The sequence below is a fragment of the Nerophis ophidion genome, linkage group LG24 (assembly GCF_033978795.1).
Source record: "Nerophis ophidion isolate RoL-2023_Sa linkage group LG24, RoL_Noph_v1.0, whole genome shotgun sequence".
In the NCBI taxonomy this organism is placed as follows: domain Eukaryota; kingdom Metazoa; phylum Chordata; class Actinopteri; order Syngnathiformes; family Syngnathidae; genus Nerophis; species Nerophis ophidion.
Window position 1 is genome coordinate 29926779 of NC_084634.1, and position 22459 is coordinate 29949237.

The 22459-nt window shown below is 41.5% G+C and overlaps 1 protein-coding gene across 6 annotated transcripts in view; it reads right to left on the reverse strand.

The window, feature by feature from the left end:
• lama2 (laminin, alpha 2) overlaps nucleotides 1-22459 on the reverse strand; it is a 522186-nt gene that overhangs the window by 400926 nt on the left and 98801 nt on the right. For all 6 annotated transcript variants that reach the window (XM_061886159.1, XM_061886158.1, XM_061886155.1 and 3 more), the window contains exons 2-3: nucleotides 1477-1647; nucleotides 1300-1412 (exon numbers count right to left, since the gene is read on the reverse strand). In XM_061886159.1, the coding sequence (XP_061742143.1) occupies nucleotides 1300-1412; nucleotides 1477-1647 (284 nt within the window). The remainder of the gene's footprint in view (nucleotides 1-1299; nucleotides 1413-1476; nucleotides 1648-22459) is intronic.

Below are 22459 nucleotides of genomic sequence, written 5' to 3' on the forward strand. Positions count from 1 at the left end.
TCCACACACAATCAAGGCCCATTTTTTGATCTCAATACATAACATTGTCACACATTGCAAAAATGTAAGATTTGTAATTATGGTAAAAATAAAAATTTGGGCCACACAAGATATTTTCTTTATTGAACACTTTCTACAGTATATAAAGTAAGCTATGAGAAAATAATGTGTTAGTCAAAAAAACATTTTGACATTGATTTTTATATTTGTTGAAAATGTCTGGTCGCAATGTAGAACGGGGGTGTCAAACTCATTTTAGCTCAAGGGCCGCATGGAGGAAAATCTTTTTCCACGAGGGCCGGATTGGTAAAATCATGGCATTGAAACTTAAAAATTAAGACAACTTCAGATTGTTTTATTTATCTTACTTTGGTCAAAAATAAAACAAGCACATTCTGAAAAATGTTCATATTACAAATAATCTTGGCAAAAAACTTCAATTTAGTTGAAAATTCTGAGGAAAAATTTGGTGAAGTTTTAAAAACACCATAAAAACACAATGACCTTAGACTTTGTCTCAGGGCTTTACAAAGCCATTAAACTTTAAGCACTTCCTGTTTTGGCAGTTCACCATTAAAAATATTTGGAAAAGCAACCAATTGTTTCCTCAAAGTGCTGCATTCGTGAAATCCGCAACTGCCACAACACATTCATTTATCATGATTCAAAAATTACAATTATGATATAAACAAAACAGGTATCATGCACCATAGCCAAAGTAAAGGATAACTACAAACTTAACAAATTTGAACATAGTAAATTTAAGCATAAAATGAAACAGAACAAACAACAATTGGAGAAAGACATTTCTTCAATGGAGTTCAGGGTGCGCATTGTGCATTTAACTAATTGCAAGCTATGCATGGAACTCTAACTAAAAAGATGATTGTCCATTAGACTTAAGTCTTTGCATTTTACCGGTTCGTAATTATATCCGTTGAGTGAATTAAAATTAATGAAAGTAATGAGCGTCGATACCGCCGCCATCTGCTACCAACCGCGAGAGGAGCAGCTGATTGCTTTCACCTCCTCTGACTGGAGTAGCGGCAGCCAATAAACTTAGTTGACACGTCATCTTTAAACAGTGTGATGTGGGTTTCACTCGAATTGCAACGTCCAGTAGACACATTTAGATCAGCAGTTTCTTTTATTTAAAAAAATGCAGCTTATTTTAATATTTAGCAAACTGATCTTACGGGCCGTGGGCCTGATACAACCCATGGGGCCGTACGTTTGACACCCCTGATGTAGAACTATCCTAAGTTGAAGAGATCAAGAGAAGTTGAAAGTGTGTTGTACCTGTTTCAAGTCCAATGTTATTGTCACATAGTGGTACTCCATTCCATTCTTGATGGAAGGACTTTGCCACCACCGGTTGGTCCCGTCGATGGCGTATTCTATGGGGTGGCGCTCTGTAAACAGACACATGCTTTTCCGATAATCTGTTAAAACGCAATATGCGTGTGTTTATCTTACCAAATGGTTTCACACTGTTCAGGTTGCAGATTCGACATTGAGGGTTTCTCACAGGTTGACCTGGCACATGTTCAACGAGCTTACAGAACATCTCAGGTTCTGATTGACCACATGTTGCATTGGTTGTTATATCCGCCATTGAAGCCAGGTTCAATACTGCTGGGAACAATCCTGGAATACACAAAACAAAAGGAATTACATACAGTTGGGGATGTTGAACCAGGTTGGAATATCAAAGTATTTAATTGGGATATTTTAATATCCATTTTCTACCGCTTATTCCCTTTTTGGGGTCGCGGGGGGCGCTGGCGCCTATCTCAGCTACAATCGGGCGGAAGGCTGCGTACACCCTGGACAAGTCGCCACCTCATCGCAGGGCCAACACAGATAGACAGACAACATTCACACTCACATTCACACACTAGGGCCAATTTAGTGTTGCCAATCAACCTATCCCCAGGTGCATGTCTTTGGAAGTGGGAGGAAGCCGGAGTACCCGGAGGGAACCCACGCAGTCACGGGGAGAACATGCAAACTCCACACAGAAAGATCCCTAGCCTGGGATTGAACCCAGGACCACTCAGGACCTTCGTATTGTGAGGCAGACGCACTAACCCTTCTTCCACCGTGAAGCCCACCGGGATATTTTATTACTACTGCTTAATTATGTTTACCGTATTTTTCGGACTATAAATCGCTCCGAAGTATACGTCGCACCGGCCGAAAATACATACTAAAGAAGGAAAAAAAGATATACACGTCGCACTGGAGTATAAGTCACATTTTTGGGGGAAATGTATTTGATAAAATCCAACACCAAAAATAGACATTTGAAAGGCAATTTAAAATAAATAAAGAATAGTGAACAACAGGATGAATAAGTGTATGTTATATGACGCATAAATAACCAACTGAGAAGGTGCCTGGTATGTTGACGTAACATATTATGGTAAGAGTCATTCAAATAACTATAACATATAGAACATGCTATACGTTTACCAAACAATCTGTCACTCCTAATCGATAAATCCGATGCAATCTTCTTCCACGATGTCGCTTCTAAACAACTCTGCCAACTCCAAAAGGTATGCGCCGCTTCCTCTTGTCGTTTTCTGCTGCATATTTCACTACGTCCAGCTTGTAATCTGCAGTACATGATTTCCTTTTCGGTCCAATTTTTGTTCAGCCCTTCTCAGTTTTTATAAGTTACCGCCAACGATGAAATGATCCATTTTAATAGCTACGGCACTAGCATATAGCAGTTAGCATCCCATGACCCACAATTCACTTCTGCCATGACCCTCCCCCGCCAAATTCTTACTGGTTGACGTTTGTGACGATTGCTGACATTTTCTTTGTCTCTTCCGCAAATGAGATAAATAATATTATTTGATATTTTACGGTAATGTGTTAATTTCACACATAAGTCGCTCCGGAGTATAAGTCGCACCCCCGACCAAACTTTGAAAAAAACTGCGACTTATAGTCCGAAAAATATGGTAAATAAAAACAAAAAAGTACACGTGTATGACTAATTAAGAAGGTTTATCACTTGTTTGGTAGTAGCTGTTCAAGCTTCAATAGTGTCCTGTGCAAAAACTCGGGCTGGGCATTACGACTTAAATTTGTATCACCATATAGTTTCATTATGTTGGTCAATCTCAATTAGATATTTATAACATATCGAAAATAAGGAACAGGAAAAAAAGTATGCAAAAAAATGTATTCAAAAAGGACCTTCTGATTAAAATCCCCTCAGATATCAAGGCAGAAAGGAAATTAAATGTCAACACAATCATAGAAAACACCTGTTAAATGTTTCAGAATCTTATTTACATTTAATAACCACTTCAAATGAAGGTGCAAAAATAATAATATAAGTAAAAGAATATTTAAGTGTAAAAAAATATAGCAAAATGTGAACATGTTGAACATAGAGAAACCTGAGAAGAACTATTTCCTGCAGGTTTAGTGCCAGGAAATTCCAGCTGTGTGGTATTAAAAGGTATTACGGTGGTTTGGGCAACCTTGGCGGAGTCCAGGACAGAATTTCTAGGCGCAGTCAAGGCATTGAGGGGTTCCGGTTTGGTGGCCGCGGGATTAGGTCACTGCTTTTTGCAGACGATGTGGTCCTGTTGGCTTCATCTGGCCGGGATCTTCAGTTCTCACTGGATTGGTTCGCAGCCGAGTGTGAAGCGGCCGGAATGAGAATCAGCACCTCCAAATCCGAGTCCATGATTCTCTCCCGGAAAAGGGTGGAGTGCCATCTCCGGGTTGGGGAGGAGACCCTGCCCCAAGTGGAGGAGTTCAAGTACCTAGGAGTCTTGTTCACGAGTGGGGGAAGAGTGGATCGTGAGATCGACAGGCGGATCGGTGCAGCGTCTTCAGTAATGCGGACGTTGTACCGATCTGTTGTGGTGAAGAAGGAGCTGAGCCGGAAGGCAAAGCTGTCAATTTACCGGTCGATCTACGTTCCCATCCTCACCTATGGTCATGAGCTTTGGGTCATGACCGAAAGGATAAGATCACGGGTACAAGCGGCCGAAATGAGTTTCCTCCGCCGTGTGGCGGGGCTCTCCCTTAGAGATAGGGTGAGAAGCTCTGTCATCCGGGAGGAACTCAAAGTAAAGCCGCTGCTCCTCCACATCGAGAGGAGCCAGATGAGGTGGTTCGGGCATCTGGTCAGGATGCCACCCGAAGGGAGGCGTTCGGGCACGTCCAACCGGTAGGAGGCCACGGGGAAGACCCAGGACACGTTGGGAAGACTACGTCTCCCGGCTAGCCTGGGAACGCCTCGGGATCCCCCGGGAAGAGCTAGACGAAGTGGCTGGGGAAAGGGAAGTCTGGGTTTCCCTGCTTAGGCTGCTGCCCCCGCGACCCGACCTCAGATAAGCGGAAGAAGATGGATGGATGGATGGACGGTGGTTTGGTACTACTGATTACCAGCACCTGGGTCTGACTTTGGGCTGTTCCAAAAAAAAAAAAAAAAAAAGTGCCATAAAGTCCAGGTGACTTTTACGGTTATATCCACAATTTCTTAATTTTTACTATCTTTTCTCACTCCATGCAAAGAATCAACCGCGAGACAACAGGATGGCGCAACCACACTTGATAGTTGATATTGTTACCTAATTGGCTGTTAGCGTGTCACTCCGACTGATCAGTGATCACTTCCTGCATTGCTCGGTTAGCACAATAAACAAACAAATATCTATATACATATATACACGTTTATATACATATAGAAAGTTTTATCGAACACTTTTTTATTAATGATGTGTGTCTAGTCCATCCATCCATCCATCCATCTTCTTCCGCTTATCCGAGGTCGGGTCGCGGGGGCAGCAGCCTAAGCAGGGAAGCCCAGACTTCCCTCTCCCCAGCCACTTCGTCTAGCTCTTCCCGGGGGATCCCGAGGCGTTCCCAGGCCAGCCGGGAGACATAGTCTTCCCAACGTGTCCTGGGTCTTCCCCGTGGCCTCCTACCAGCTGGACGTGCCCTAAACACCTCCCTAGGGAGGCGTTCGGGTGGCATCCTGACCAGATGCCCGAACCACCTCATCTGGCTCCTCTCGATGTGGAGGAGCAGCGGCTTTACTTTGAGTTCCTCCCGGATGACAGAGCTTCTCACCCTATCTCTAAGGGAGAGCCCCACCACCCGGCGGAGGAAACTCATTTCGGCCGCTTGTACCCGTGATCTTATCCTTTCGGTCATGACCCAAAGCTCATGACCATAGGTGAGGATGGGAACGTAGATCGACCGGTAAATTGAGAGCTTTGCCTTCCGGCTCAGCTCCTTCACCACAACAGATCGGTACAACGTCCGCATTACTGAAGACGCCGCACCGATCCGCCTGTCGATCTCACGATCCACTCTTCCCCCACTTGTGAACAAGACTCCTAGGTACTTGAACTCCTCCACTTGGGGCAGGGTATCTTCCCCAACCCGGAGATGGCACTCCACCCTTTTCCGGGAGAGAACCATGGACTCGGACTTGGAGGTGCTGATTTTCATTCCGGTCGCTTCACACTCGGCTGCGAACCGATCCAGTGAGAGCTGAAGATCCCGGCCAGATGAAGCCAACAGGACCACATCGTCTGCAAAAAGTAGAGACCTAATCCCGTGGCCACCAAACCGGAACCCCTCAATGTCTTGACTGCACCTAGAAATTCTGTCCATAAAAGTTATGAACAGAATCGGTGACAAAGGGCAACCTTGGCGGAGTCCAACCCTCACTGGAAACGTGTCCGACTTACTGCCAGCAATGCGGACCAAGCTCTGACACAAGAACCCCCTTTGGTTTGCAGTGCTGGGGTACCAGGATATGGAGTTAAATTAAGTTTTTATGGTGAATTTTAAATAAAACAGTGTATTGAAAATAAAAATAAGTGTGCACATTTTTTTCCAGATTCAATATCATGATGATTTTTGAATTTTTATTTTTTTTAATGCATTTTTATAATTGTTTCCCCACTTTCATGTATTTTGATATTTGAGTACTGTATTTTAGATTAAAATTTGCTATTTTATTTTCACTTGAGAAGTTTTAGATTTAGTTCAGCTGGTGGTGGTGGTTTTAGCTTGTCAATAAAGAGGCCGTTGTTTCATCACCCCCTTGTTCTGTTGGTTTGATATACAGTACTGTATAGCACGTCATATTGTGTTCAAAGTCTAAGAAATATTCATTAAAATATGGACTTTTGTTGAGGCTGCAACACATTATTCATATTTACAATGTTTCTTATGGAGAAACTTGTTTCACCATACAAACTTTTCAATTTACAAATCCTGTTCAAGGACCAATTAAGTTCAGAAATCGAGGTTCCACAGTCATTTATATTGATCCTATAGAAAAATTGCAATTTCAATGTTAAGAAGAAGAAAGGTTATAATGAATAAAAATCCTTAGTTGTATCAACTATTTTCCCTAAAGTGTGTTTTATTTGATTACTCGATTAAAGGCCTACTGAAACCCACTACTACCGACCACGCAGTCTGATACTTTATAGATCAATGATGAAATATTAACATTGCAACACATACCAATACGGCCTTTTTAGTTTACTAAATTGCAATTTTAAATTTCCCGCGAAGCGTCCTGTTGAAAACTTCGTGGTATGATGACGCGTGTGTTTGACGTCTCGGGTTATAGCGGACATTTTTTTCCAGCCCGATCCAAGCTATAAGTAGTCTGCTTTAATCGCATAATTACACAGAATTCTGGACATCTGCGTTGCTGAATCTTTTGCAATTTGTTCAATCAATAATGGAGACGTCAAAGTAGAAAGATGGAGGTGGGAAGCGGTGTATTGTGGCCGCCTTTAGCCACACAAACACAGCCGGTGTTTCCTTGTTTAAAATTCTCGAAGGTGAAGCTTTACTATGGAACAGAGCGGTCAAGCGAACATGGTTCCTGACCACATGTCAACCGGCAGGTTTCGGTGAGAAAATTGTGGTAATAAGTTGGCTCTTGCCGTGGTTATGAGCGGAGCTTGCGTCCTCCTGCAGCTGCTGCGGACTATTACCTCCTCCCACCGGAGACACTGGCGGTCACCACACCCGTGACCACACCCCTACGACTTTCAGGTACCATATAACCTCACTAAAGCACTAGTAACACAATAAGCAGATCAGGGATTTTCCAGAATTATCCTAGTAAATGTGTCTAATAACATCTGAATTGCTCCCACTGTCCTCGCCTTTTTTTAAAAATGTATTTCTTTTCTAGTCCTTCACTCTCACTAAACTCATCCACGAATCTTTCATCCTCGCTCAAATTAATGGGGAAACTGGCGCTTTCTCGATCCGAATCGCTCTAGCTGCTGGTGGCTATGATTGTAAACAATGTGAGGATGTGAGGAGCTCTACAACCAGTGACGGCATGCGCACATCGTCTGCTACTTCCGGTAAAGGCAAGGCTTTTTTATTAGCGACCAAAAGTTGCGAACTTTATCGTCGATGTTCTCTACTAAATCCTTTCAGCAAAAATATGGCAATATCGCAAAATGATCAAGTATGACACATAGAATGGACCTGCTATCCCCGTTTAAATAAGAAAATCTCATTTCAGTAGGCATTTAATGAACCAATAACGAGCCATCCATCCATTTTCTACTGCTTGTCCCTTTTGGACTCGCGGGGGGTACTGGAGCCTATCTCAGCTGCATTCGGGCGGAAGGCAGGGTACACCCTGGACAAGTCACCACCTCATCACAGGGCCAACACAGACAGACAGACAACATTCGCACTCACATTCACGCACTAGAGCCAATTTGGTGTTGCCAATCAACCTATCCCCAGGTGCATGTTTTTGGAGGTGGGAGGAAGCCGGAGTACCCGGAGGGAACCCACGCGGTCACAGGGATAACATGCAAACTCCACACAGAAAGATCTTGAGCCCGGGATTGAACTCAGGATTACTCAGGACATTCGTATTATGAGTCACATGCACTGACCCCTGGTCCACCGTGCTGCCCACCATCCATCCATCCATTTTCTACCGCTTATTCCCTTTTAGGGTCGCGGGGGGCGCTGGCGCCCATCTCAGCTACAATCAGGCGGAAGGCGGGGTACACCCTGGACAAGTCGCCACCTCATCGCAGGGCCAACACAGATAGACAGACAACATTCACACTCACATCCAAACACTAGGGCCAATTTAGTGTTGCCAATCAACCTAGCCCCAGGTGCATGTCTTTGGAAGTGGGAGGAAGCCGGAGTACCCGGAGGGAACCCACGCATTCACGGGGAGAACATGCAAACTCCACACAGAAAGTTCCCGAGCCTGGATTTGAACCCAGGACTACAGGAACTTCGTATTGTGAGTCACATGCACTGACCCCTGGTCCACCGTGCTGCCCACCAACAAAATATTAATTACTCCTGTAGCCCACAGCTAAACCCACCATTGAGTATGACAGTATTTAAACACGGATGTTTCCTGTGTCCACCACCACAATTTATTACATGAAGATAAAATATCAGGGAAAAAAGTACAGGAAGCTTCAACATGTGGCGGGTTCCCATTTCCTGCCTGGCAACCATCACACTCACATATTAACACATAAGCGCCATGAAACAGCAGATATCCGAGTCTGGACTCAGGCCAAGTTACATGTCAACAGGTGCAAAAGCACAAAAAGCATGAACCGACATAGAAATAGAGACTCGTCAACGGACAGGATGAACGTGTGAACCAGAAGCAGACAAGTGTGTGTGTGTGTGTGTGTGTGTCCAGATGAGCACAGCTGTATGAGCAGATGTCAACATCGCTGTACTGTGAAGAGCATCCAAGATATCCAAATAATCTTGTACAAGTTCTCACACTCAAATCAATCAAACCCTGTCTCACGCTGCTTCCTAACAATTCTACTGTCAATTTTAGCAATGTGTCATATTAAAGCAACGATGGGACCCTGATATTATTGTTCCAAAATGTGTTAAATGGCCTGTAAAAAGTAGAAATGACTCTTTTTTTAGGTGATCTATGGCAGAAGTAAGTGCCCCACACTGGGAGGCACCAGCAGCTTGAGACAAATGACGAAAAACAAACCAGTCAAGCAAACTTCCGTAATATTTAAAAGATTTGCCGATTAAACAAAACTTGATTGATTTGTTTTGGTGTCTGTTGGCGTTTTCTGTTAATGTTTATATGAAAACATTTTTGCAACATGAATTTGGTGCGCCTGGAATGACCCTCTCTGAGCACACCTTAGTGTGCTAAAAAAATTGAGATGTTCGATAACGGCTTTTTTGCCAATATCCCGATATTGTCCTATTAATTACCGATATTAACCTATACCGATATATACAGTCGTGGAATTAACACATTATTATGCCTAATTTTGTTGTGATGCCCCGCTGGATGCATTAAACAATGTAACAAAGTTTTCCAAAATAAATCAACTCAAGTTATGGAAAAAGATGCCAACATGGCACTGCCATATTTATAATTGAAGTCACAAAGTGCATCATTTTTTTTAACAGGCCTCAAAACAGCAGCTTGGAATTTGGGACATGCTCTCCCTGAGAGAGCATGAGGAGATTGAGGTGGGCAGGGTTGTGGGGCCTGGGTTGAGGTGAGGAGAGGGTGTATATTGTAGCGTCCCGGAAGAGTTAGTGCTGCAAGGGATTCTGGGTATTTGTTCTGTTGTTGCCGAAACAACCCTCAGACGATGTAACATCTGCGTTTTTTCTTGTGAATTAATTCTTCCTTCATTTGTTACCAGATTTGCACCTTCTTTCTCTCGTATTACCACCCGCACCACAGCTAACGTTACCCGTGCTGCTACCTCTCTACTCCGCGAAGTCGTATACGCATGCGACATATGTAAGAAGGTGCGCTTGCTGTCTGTGAGAAGGAGAGACAACAAAGAGCGAGAAGAGCCTGTAGTGTAATGCCCGCAGCTAAAATCAACTGCGTCAGAACGTGTACTCTGATATCACGATTCAGCATACTTGCCAACCTTGAGACCTCCAAATTCGAGAGATGGGGCAGGAGGGCAGGGTTCGGGGGGGCGGGCTTGATGTTAGCGGGGGGTGTATATTGTAGTGTGCTGTAAGGGGTTCTAAAATGTTTGTTCTGTTGTGTTACGGTCCAGATTTTCTCCCAAAATGTGTTTGTCATTCTTGTTTGGTGTGGGTTCACAGTGTGGCGCATATTTGTAAAAGTGTTAAAGTTGTTTATACGGCCACCCTCAGTGTGACCTGTATGGCTGTTGATCAAATATGCCTTGCATTCACTTGTGTGTGTGAAAAGCCGTAGATAATATGTGAATGGGCCGGCACGCAAAGGCAGTGCCTTAAAGGTTTATTGGCGGTCTGTTCTTTTCCCTACGTCCATGTAGACAGCTGTGTTTTAAAAAGTCATAAATTTTACTTTATGAAACTGATACCGATAATTTCCGATATTACATTTTAAAGCATTTATCATATTATCGGACATCTCTAGTTGTTAAGGAGATCTTGCTTCAATATAGCCTAGAAAAGGAGGTGCATGTTACAGTTGTGTGCTGCATGTTCAACAACGTACTGAAACAGCAGAGGTTGGACCATATCATGACTTGTATCTGCCGGGAAATAAGTGTCTCCAAGTGTGAGTGCCATTCACATCAGGACCAGTACAGTAACAATTCCCCGTAACTGGGAATCGATACAGATACTCAAACACGAACAAGAGCAGGATTGGAGTGAACAACATATCAGCTCCAGATTAAGAACTATTTTTTTTATTTTTTATTGTCTTTTAAGCCGCACCGGTCAACATGTGTAGCTGTGGCAGTGTCTGTGTGACCGCGACTACACTGCGGGTGATGGGGAGGGAAAGGGTTACAGACAGTCGAACACAAACAGGAGGGAGAAGGACCAGAGTGAGAGAAGAGCAAGAGAATATTGGATTTAACCATTTTACCGAAGAGAGTAACAGCAAGAAAAGAAGTAAAGTTTGGACACATCTTAAAGGGTGCACTTTGTAAAATACAACTTTCAAATCGCGCAGGCTCCACAAACAACCTGCAATTTCACATGTGATGGCACGGCCAGGGAGACTGTGCATAGCAGCAACACCTGTCCCCTCAGAAAGAAAATTCTCCAGAAAAGGGCAGATCATAACAGAAAGGAGCAACAAGATCATCGCCTGAAAGCTGAGGCCATTGTTGTCGTTTTTTAAATGCCAATCTTTGCTAAAATTTCACCTGTATGCTGCTTTTTCTTTTTACACATTTTAAGCTATATTTTGTTGAGGCTATGATTAGTTGATTTTGTGTTTTGTTTTTCACTTTATGTGGTTGCACATTTTAAGTTATAGTTTATTAAATAATGTTTAGTTGATTTTGTATTTTTTAAAGAAGAAAAATGTGTCTTTTTGTTAAAAATGTATTTATGTATTTGTAAGTTCATGTTTAGTTTATTAATGAAGCCATATTAATACTATACGTCGGTGAGATATATATATATATATATATATATATATATATATATATATTCATTCATTCATTCATTTTCTACCGCTTATTCCCTTTCGGGGTCGCTAGCGCCTATCTCAGCTACAATCGGGCGGAAGGCAGGGTACACCCTGGACAAGTCGCCACCTCATCGCAGGGCCAACACAGATAGACAGACAACATTCACACTCACATTCACACACCAGGGCCAATTTAGTGTTGCCAATCAACCTATCCCCAGGTGCATGTCTTCACGGTGGAAAAGGGGTTAGTGCGTCTGCCTCACAATATGAAGTTCCTGCAGTCCTGGGTTCAAATCCAGGCTCGGGATATTTCTGTGTGGAGTTTGCATGTTCTCCCCGTGAATGCGTGGGTTCCCTCCGGGTACTCCGGCTTCCTCCCACTTCCAAAGACATATATATATATATATATATATTTTTTTTTTTACATTAGTTATTCATTTTATACATAATTTTGTAATGAATTAATTTAAGTGACAAAAAAATCTGAGGAGCCACTTGGGCGCAGAAATAGTTTTTAGTGAGCCATCTCTCAAAAAATATCGGGAATTCCCATCACTGCTCAACAGTACCAATTTGTGTTACTTTTGTGTCTGTTAATAAGTGTTAATGTTTTGTTGCATTTCCAAGAGATATGCAAGTACTGTATAGGCTGTTCAGAGTATATAGTCTAGCTAGAAAGTCTTTTTTTTTTCCATGAAGCCGAAAATGTTATGTCGCTCACTACGAAGTGTTTATACTGTGAGTATTGTGCTTCTTACACCCAGCTGTGTGACTGTAACATATTGAGTTGTAGTTTTATATACCAAATGTAAAATTGGTAATGCTAATAATAGCCTGTGTATGGCAAATCCAATGTGAATTAGCATCAAGCTACCACATTATAGAAGAATGTTGTCTGTCTATCTGTGTTGGCCCTGCGATGAGGGGGCGACTTGTCCAGGGTGTACCCTGCCTTCCGCCCGATTGTAGCTGAGATAGGCGCCAGCGCCCCCCGCGACCCCGAAAGGGAATAAGCGGTAGAAATGGATGGATGGATGGATCCTTACTTTACTTTTGAGTGTTTTCACCAAACATACTTGCTTTGTGGGCGTTGAAAATCACAAAATTACTTAGAGGGAGATTGACTCAGTCCTCTCTAGTCTGCAACCGGACGTAACATCATGTGCAACAAAAGGTGTCAAATGTTTGATTTTACCAGAATCTATAGCCGTTGGTACCCATCCTGGTCTCCATGGTGACAGAAGGTAAACAGTGCACACAAAATCCTTGTTTAAATAGGGCGGTCTGCATCACTTTTGACCTTGTTATCAATTGTACTTTCAGTCTTACTAAATCATACGCAACACACCCGAATATAGTGCAAACATTTTTATAATTTGCAAATACTATTAAGTGCTTATTCAGTGTTTGGATGTTGCAATTAGGTCTGTATGGTGATGATTCCGATAACATGTATTAACTATAAATGTTTTAAACATTTATGGTGAGTGCTATTTAAAATGTAACACTATCAACAGCTTTTTTAATTTAGTCTCTTATTTATTTATTTTTATATTACAAACAATTGTTTGATCAAAACAAAGCACTTTTGCTCTGAAATCTTTTTCACTGTAAACAAAAAAAACAAAACAAACAAACAAAAAAATATATATATATTATATACACATACATATTGAAAAAATAAAAGGATACTCTTGGATTGCCCTCAGTGTGTAACATGTTAAACGTTATTCTTCAGTGATAATGCTACTTAAGAATCAAGAAATGCTGTTTATTTCCGTAATGGAGGTGATTATTATGAACTTAGAGTTGCGGCTTTACACTGTTTATGGAGACAAATGATTAGTTGCTAGTTAGCCGGGGAATAAAAATAAATACAGTAACAGCCAGAGGTGATCTGTGTTTGCGATCGGCATTAAAATGCATTAATCAGCAATGGCTTTCACATACTTTTTCCCCAAAAATCAGATCAGTGGCACATCCCGACTTTGGAATCCTTTAGTACAGTGGTTTCTCAAACTTTATTGACCAAGTACCAATTATTAAAAACAAGATGGAGGTTTTATTTAACAAGTACATTTAATATTTTGGCCACTGTAACATTACACACAGTTTGAACAATAACACTATTTGAATATAGTAAAATAAAACACTGTACTTTAATCAAGTGATTCTTTGGCTTACCACTAGTTCTAAAACTATAGTTTTACAATCACTGAGTAGATCCGGCCCTCAGTGCTTAGTTTGAGGCATTGGAAGTGTGTTTCAAAATAAGATAAATAAAATATTCGTACCATTTGATGAAATAGAAAACAGTAGTCATGCCGTTGGCTCGATATAGTCACTAGGAAATGAGATATTAAAGTAGTGCAACTCAATCTGCATTAAAGCTAAAAATGTCCTCAAAGATTTGTATATTACTTTGTGAGAGGAAACAGTGTTTGCTTTTTGCTGTCATGGGAGAAGATGAGTCTTCATATTGTGTGTATGCTCTCCAAAGTGTGTGTATGTGTGTGTGATGGATGTGTTATTGTTGGGTTTTGGGGCTAGATGTAAGCATGATGGAATAAAAAGGAGGTTGAAGAGGACGGGATCATCTCTCTCTGCACCTCCCTCTCCATCTGCCCCCCCATCCTGAGCACTTCAGCGTTACAGGCTGGAGGAAAATATGGAAAGATTGATGAAGACGTCGAGATGGATGGGAAGGATTTTCAGAGAACGACAGAGTGTTGTTTAAAAGGGTCAGGGCCGGGAGAGGGATGAGGGATGAGACGACTATAATTCTCTATCTTCACGCATACGTACACACAAATGGAGGATGTGAATGCATCTACATCTAAAGTCGTGTGCAAGCATAAATGTATGGCTAAAAGGAGAAAAAACAAGAATTAAATAACTGAGAAGAAGCTATATATATATATATATATATATATATATATATATATATATATTAGGGGCGGGCAAATTAATGCGTTAATTACGCGTTAACTCATCAATCTATTAACGCCGACAATTATTTTATCGCACATTTGCGTATGTTGTTTACATGCTTTTATTTTGTTAACGCCTTTTCTTAACAAGATGGCATCTCCCGGATGTACTTCGGCGTGGAGGGGCTCTTGGTAAAGATGGAACATTTGGCAAAAATACCGGACAATTCTGCAACCCAAGACGTCAAACGTATGCGTCAACATACCGCAATGTTTTCAACAGGCACTTCGCGGGAAATTTAAAATTGCAATTTAGTAAACTAAAAAGGCCGTATTGGTATGTGTTGCAATGTTAATATTTCATCATTGATATATAAACTATCAGACTGCGTGGTCGGTAGTAATGGGTTTCAGTAGGCCTTTGAAACAGTTCGACTCTAAAACTGACATCTTTTTAACATGAAACTTCAATGGGTACTTAAATCTCAAACATACTCAATGCTACTTTGAAAACTGCGATGCATTGAGACCACATTAAGTGAACCGCAAATAGGCGAGGGAACGCTTTCCTTGCGATTTTTTAGGGTTCAAAAGGGAACGTGATATCGCAAGTCATTGTCGGGCTGGGAAGCCATTGTGGCTGGACAAAGTTATTGTTTACATGGCTGTACTCAACCAGCGGTATAGTGGAGAGAAAGCAACAAAATGGATTTAAATTGATCGGACCAAAAAAATCAGGGCACTGTATCAAAACAAAATGGACCCTGTTACAAAAAAATAGCACAATTGGTGGAATTGATCCATTAAGCACATCCAATAAACAAGATTTGAGCAAGGTGCCAAATGTGTCCTGTGTCTCGATTGTTAACAGTCAAACTTTCCGGAACCCGCACATATAAACCAACTTTAGGTGTAAGCAAGATTTTACATCAGAAAGAGAAGGCTGTTGTCCTTTCAGAGGTAAGTCAATAGGACTTTTCACTGTGTGGTGTCTCCTGGAAAAATTTGGAGAAAAACTAAAAACAATTTTGCCTTTGATAGTTTAAAAACCAAATCATATGGCTTTAGGGCATTCAACTTTGAAGTTCCCACTGCCATATTTATTCCAATCTGCACATTTTCATACAATAACAATTTCCCATTGGGGTTAACCTCCGACTTTGCACCTATTTTGGCAACAATAGCTGCCTGGGCCACTGATCTGTGAAACAGCAACAGAGAGACCAAAAATAATTTCCTGTTCGGAAAGGACAAGACAATCACCTCAAGATCCTCGGATAGATAACGCGGAGCTTAAAGACAACACAGCATTATCTCAATAAATAGATGGTGCATCAAGGATTATAGTTAGAACAAAAGTTTCAACAATTTACCTGCTTAATTAAATGATGCTCGATAAGGTGTGGTGTTGTCCTTACAGGGTTCAGATAATTTAATCAAGATCAGAAAAAAAGTTCTGTAATAAAAAATGAAGACCCAAGCCAATATGATGGAATCATTTAATATTCATGTACCCACGCAGAGATATGTACAAACATACAGCGTGGCCTCTCTGATCTCCGCCTATCATACGCATGTTCCTCACCAGAGTGCAAATATCCAGATCATTTGGACAGGATCCTAACCAGGGCGCAAGGGAGGCAGATGAATGTAAACAAAGCTGGAGAGCAAAGTAATTTACATGAGATCGAGGAACTGCTGTCAGTAACAAACTGACAGCAGTTCGCCCTTTTTTTTCCCCAATATGGTCTTTGGAGAATTTCAGGAAAATCCGATGTAGCCGAATAAACTTAGGGAGTCATGGCAGGCTTTTTTTTTTTTTTGATGATTGAGCAAAAATATGCAAAGAAAATGTGTCGATCTCGAGATAAATATGCGGTGTGTAAAGCGTAGATGCGTACTTTGATGTTCGGTTTATTAAAGCAGTTATTTAAACTGTGTAGTATTGCATGGCGCAGTTATTTTGAACAAAATTCCCTGTTGTAGACACCACCATGTCAGATGCTGTGTTCCATTTGTGCTGGGAGGTCGGAATTCTCGAGTTCCTAGTTGGAAATTTGAACCGCAGGTAGGATTTTCTATACAGAAAGTCAAGGGATCTCCACTACCTCTAGTTGGCTTTCAAAGATGGCTGCTTTGAGTGTTGACAAAAATAAAAACTCCTGTAATAGCCGTTATAGCATTTCTGACTTCTGACATCGATCAGTATTAATTTTGTTGACTAAAATTTTTCGTCTTAGTTATCGCCAACCTATGTTTCCATATTGATTCACAACAATCGGTCCTGCTAGACCCCGACCTCTATTTAATAATACAACTCTAACATTTGACAACCAAACAATTAAACAAGGCGACACGGTAAAGAATCTGGGTATTATCTTTGACCCAACTCTCTCCTTTGAGTCACACATTAAAAGCGTTACTAAAACGGCCTTCTTTCATCTCCGTAATATCGCTAAAATTCGCTCCATTCTGTCCACTAAAGACGCTGAGATCATTATCCATGCGTTTGTTACGTCTCGCCTCGACTACTGTAACGTATTATTTTCGGGTCTCCCCATGTCTAGCATTAAAAGATTACAGTTGGTACAAAATGCGGCTGCTAGACTTTTGACAAGAACAAGAAAGTTTGATCACATTACGCCTGTACTGGCTCACCTGCACTGGCTTCCTGTGCACTTAAGATGTGACTTTAAGGTTTTACTACTTACGTATAAAATACTACACGGTCTAGCTCCATCCTATCTTGCCGATTGTATTGTACCATATGTCCCGGCAAGAAATCTGCGTTCAAAGTACTCCGGCTTATTAGTGATTCCCAAAGCCCAAAAAAAGTCTGCGGGCTATAGAGCGTTTTCCGTTCGGGCTCCAGTACTCTGGAATGCCCTCCCGGTAACAGTTCGAGATGCCACCTCAGTAGAAGCATTTAGGTCTCACCTTAAAACTCATTTGTATACTCTAGCCTTTAAATAGACTCCCTTTTTAGACCAGTTGATCTGCCGTTTCTTTTCTTTTTCTTCTATGTCCCACTCTCCCTTGTGGAGGGGGTCCGGTCCGGTCTGGTGGCCATGTACTGCTTGCCTGTGTATCGGCTGGGGACATCTCTGCGCTGCTGATCCGCCTCCGCTTGGGATGGTTTCCTGCTGGCTCTGCTGTGAACGAGACTCTCGTTGCTGTGTTGGATCCACTTTGGACTGGACTCTCGCGACTGTGTTGGATCCATTATGGATTGAACATTCACAGTATCATGTTAGACCCGCTCGACATCCATTGCTTTCCTCCTCTCCAAGGTTCTCATAGTCATCATTGTCACCGACGTCCCACTGGGTGTGAGTTTTCCTTGCCCTTATGTGGGCCTACCGAGGATGTCGTAGTGGTTTGTGCAGCCCTTTGAGACACTAGTGATTTAGGGCTATATAAGTAAACATTGATTGATTGATTGAACAATTGCACGTTGACAAAAACAATGACAGAATTTATAATTTAGTCAACAAATAGAAACGGGATGAAAATGTTGACCTTGATAAACAATTCCCGGATATCGAAGTACATGTCAAACTACTTCCTTACCGCCATAACCACAACATCAGGGGGAGCTCCACAAACCACGTTAAACCCAGATTCCGATCTAACAAAGGTCTTAACTTATTCTCTTTGTATGCCACATCAATGTGGAATGCACTCTCAACAGGTAGAAAAGTAAGTGCATCTCTATCCTCCTTCAAAACCGCTCTAAAACAACACCTCCAGGCAACTTCAACACTTTACGAACACCTTCCCCACTTCACATCCCATCTCCCCGGATTGTAAATAACCTAATGTAAATAATCAAATGTATTTCTAATGTACATACGTGTTCTTATGCTATCTGAAATCACTATGTTCTCTGCTCTCTGTACATATCCTACTAAGTAAGACCTACACTGTTTCAATGTCCATTTCTCTGTTGATGCAAATGTTAAAAGGGAACATTATCACAATTTCAAAAGGGTTAAAAACAATAAAAATCAGTTCCCAGTGGCTTGTTGTTTTTTTTGAAGTTTTTTTCAAAATCCCCGAATAACCCTAAAAAAAGCTTTCAAGTCCTTGATTTTCGCTATTTGCGATGCGACTATCCATTTTCCTGTGAAGTCATAAAGTGCTGCCAATGTAAACAAACAATGGCGAATAGCACAGCAAGATATAGCGACATTAGCTCGGATTCAGACTTGGAATTCAGCGACTTAAGCGATTTAACAGATTACGCATGTATTGAAACGGATGGTTCGAGTATGAAAGTATTGAAGAAGAAACTGAAGCTATTGAGCAAATAGCTATTGACACTATTCATAGCCATAGCATGGCCGAATAGCTGCGTTAGCATCGCCGGTAAAATGTGCGGACCAAACGATGAGGACTTTCGCATCTTGTGACACTTGAGCAACTTAAATCCTTCGATTGGTAAGTGTTTTTTTCGCATTAAATGTGGGTGGAAGGAAACGTAATATAGTTGCAAATGCATCTGCAGGTTATCCATACATCTCTGTGCCATGTCTGCTTTAGCACCGCCGGTAAATAGCATGTTAGCATCGATTAGCATAGCATGTTAGCGTCGATTAGCTGGCAGTCAACATCAACAAAACTCACCTTTGTGAATTCGTTGACTTTATAGTTGCAAATGCATCTGCAGGTTATCCATACATCTCTGTACCATGTCTACTTTAGCACCGCCGGTAAATAGCATGTTAAAGTCGATTAGCGTAGCATGTTAGCATCGATTAGCTGGCAGTCACGCCGCAACAAAATATGTCTGATTAGCACATAAGTCAACATCAACAAAACTCACCTTTGTGATTTTGTTGAATTTACCGTTGCAAATGCATCTGCAGGTTATCCATACATCTCTGTGCCATGTCTGTCATCGCCGGTAAAATGTGGAGACAATTTGGCACATTCAATGGGGGTCTAGCGGCAGACACTTTCGCATCTTCGGGCCAGTGGTGCAACTTGAATCCCTCCCTGTTAGTGTTGTTACACCCTCCGACAACACACCGACGAGGCATGATGTCCCCAAACTTCCCAAAAATAGTCGAAAAAACGGAAAATAACAGAGCTGTTTGTAATGTGTTGAAAATGAAAATGGCGGCTGTATTACCTCGGAGACGTCGCGTTCTGACGTCATCGCAAAAAGAGCCATAAACAGAAAGGCGTTTAATGCGCCAAAAGTCACCCATTTAGAGTTTGGAAATCGGTTAAAAAAAGATATGGTCTTTTTTCTGCACCATCAAGGTATATATTGACGCTTACATAGGTCTGGTGATAATCTTCCCCTTTAATAAATGAAGTACTGATATCAACCAAAGCTCCTAATCTCACCCCCCGGATTGTAAATAATGTAAATAATTCAATGTATATACTTTGATGATTAACTAGTGTAATGACTGTATTATGCTGATAGTATATATTTGTACCATGACTTGATTAACGTGGACCCCGACTTAAACAAGTTGAAAAACGTATTCGGGTGTTACCATTTAGTGGTCAATTGTACGGAATATGTACTTTACTGTGCAATCCACTAATAAAAGTTTCAATCAATCAATCAAAACCGAGAAGAAATCCAATCATATTTAATTTCATCCTTTAGCATTTTGGACAGTAGAATGCGGCTGCTAGACTTTTGACAAGAACAAGAAAGTTTGATCACATTACGCCTGTACTGGCTCACCTGCACTGGCTTCCTGTGCACTTAAGATGTGACTTTAAGGTTTTACTAATTACGTATAAAATACTACACGGTCTAGCTCCATCCTATCTTGCCGATTGTATTGTACCATATGTCCCGGCAAGAAATCTGCGTTCAAAAGACTCCGGCTTATTAGTGATTCCTAGAGCCCAAAAAAAGACTGCGGGCTATAGAGCGTTTTCCGTTCGGGCTCCAGTACTCTGGAATGCCCTCCCGGTAACAGTTCGAGATGCTACCTCAGTAGAAGCATTTAAGTCTCACCTTAAAACTCATCTGTATACTCTAGCCTTTAAATAGACCTCCTTTTTAGACCAGTTGATCTGCCGCTTCTTTTCTTTCTCCTATGTCCCCCCATCCCTTGTGGAGGGGGTCCGGTCCGATGACCATGGATGAAGTACTGGCTGTCCAGAGTCGAGACCCAGGATGGACCGCTCGTCGGGACCCAGGATGGACCGCTCGCCTGTATCGATTGGGGACATCTCTACGCTGCTGATCCGCCTCCGCTTGAGATGGTCTCCTGTGGACGGGACTCTCGCTGTAGTCTTGGATCCGCTTTGAACTGAACTCTCGCGGCTGTGTTGGAGCCACTATGGATTGAACTTCCACAGTATCATGTTAGACCCGCTCGACATCCATTGCTTTCGGTCCCCTAAAGGGGGGGGTTGCCCACATATGAGGTCCTCTCCAAGGTTTCTCATAGTCAGCATTCTCCCTGCACACTGGGTGTGAGTTTTCCTTGCCCTTTTGTGGGTTCTTCCGAGGATGTTGTAGTCGTAATGATTTGTGCAGTCCTTTGAGACATTTGTGATTTGGGGCTATATAAATAAACATTGATTGATTGATTGATTGAATATGGGAGAGGGGCGGAAGATAAACCACTGAGGGGTCCAATCAGAACAACTGTCTTTACAAGGCAAGGTGTTTAAATGTTTTACTGGGAAAACACATAAAGAAGTGTTTCTATGGTGCGTTTGAGGACCACTGAACAGAGTAGGACAATAAAACGCCCGCCAGAATAAATAAATAATAATAGATTCGATTTATTACGCAATTTTTATTTAAATAAATCTTAAATTGCTGCAGTACAAACCCATCCATCCATCTATATTCTACCGCTTATTCCCTTCGTGGTCGTGGGGGGGCCCTGGAGCCTATCTCAGCTACAGTCCAATATAAAATAGAACCTTAGCCAATAAAACAGAAAAAATAAGAGACTGAAGCATAAGAAACACAAAACATGCTAAGTAGTGTGTTTTCAAACATTGTGTCTATTTTAGTTATGTGGTCAAAATATTTCAGGGTGTGTATACAGGTACTGTAAGTAATTTTTAAGCACATTCAACAATACCACAAAATAAATAACCATGATCATTTTGGTCACAATAACCGTAATATGAAATTCTAATATTGTTACATCCCAAACTGTATTGTTGCACACGTCAATACACTATGTCTTCTACACCAGGTAGAAAGAAACAACATATGTATGCACTGTCTGCAGGGCTAACCAGCCAGACATCTACGCAACAGTTAAGTAGGCCAAAGCTAATATTTCAAAAGTACTCATAGTGTTCTGAATTACGGTTACTATTAAAGAGCTAAGAGCAGGAGCTAGACCGCTTACTCTACGAGAGGCGTGGCGAAGTTGGGAGAGTGGACGTGCCAGCAATATGAGGGTGACTGGTTCAATCCCCACCTTCTACCATCTTAGTCACGTCCGTTGTGTCCTAGGGCAAGACACTTCATCCTTGCTCCTGATGGGTCCCGGTTCGCGCCTTGCATGGCAGCTCCTGCCATCAGTGTGTGTGAATGGGTGAATGTGTTGAAATACTGTCAAAGCACTTTGGGGTCCTTTAAAAAAGGGGTAGAAAAGCGGTATACAAGTACAACCATTTATTTATCGTTTACCACTACTTTTGTCCGCCAATTGAATAAGCTAATATACCAGTACAGTGCAAAGGCAAAATATCGAGATATATATCGTGTATCGCGATATGGCCTAAAAATATCAAGATATTAAAAAAAGGCCATATCGCCCAGCCCTAGTCAAAATGAACACTGATGTTTATAAATGGTAATATTACTGTTAAAATGTTACCAAAAGTGCATCAACAAAGTATTGGGAAAAGGCTGTGAATACTTATGTATGTAAGATCTTTTATTTTTAAGAAATGTTCTATTTAAAAAAAAAAAAAAAAATCTTTCTACGTTGCAATTATGGGGTATTGTCTGTAGAATTTTGAGGACAAAACATATAATTATTTCATTCTGGAATAAGACTGTGACATAAAATGTAGAAGAAGTCAAACGCTATGAATACCTTCTGGAAGCAATGTAATTCTTAAAATGTCCAAAAACTCCTGT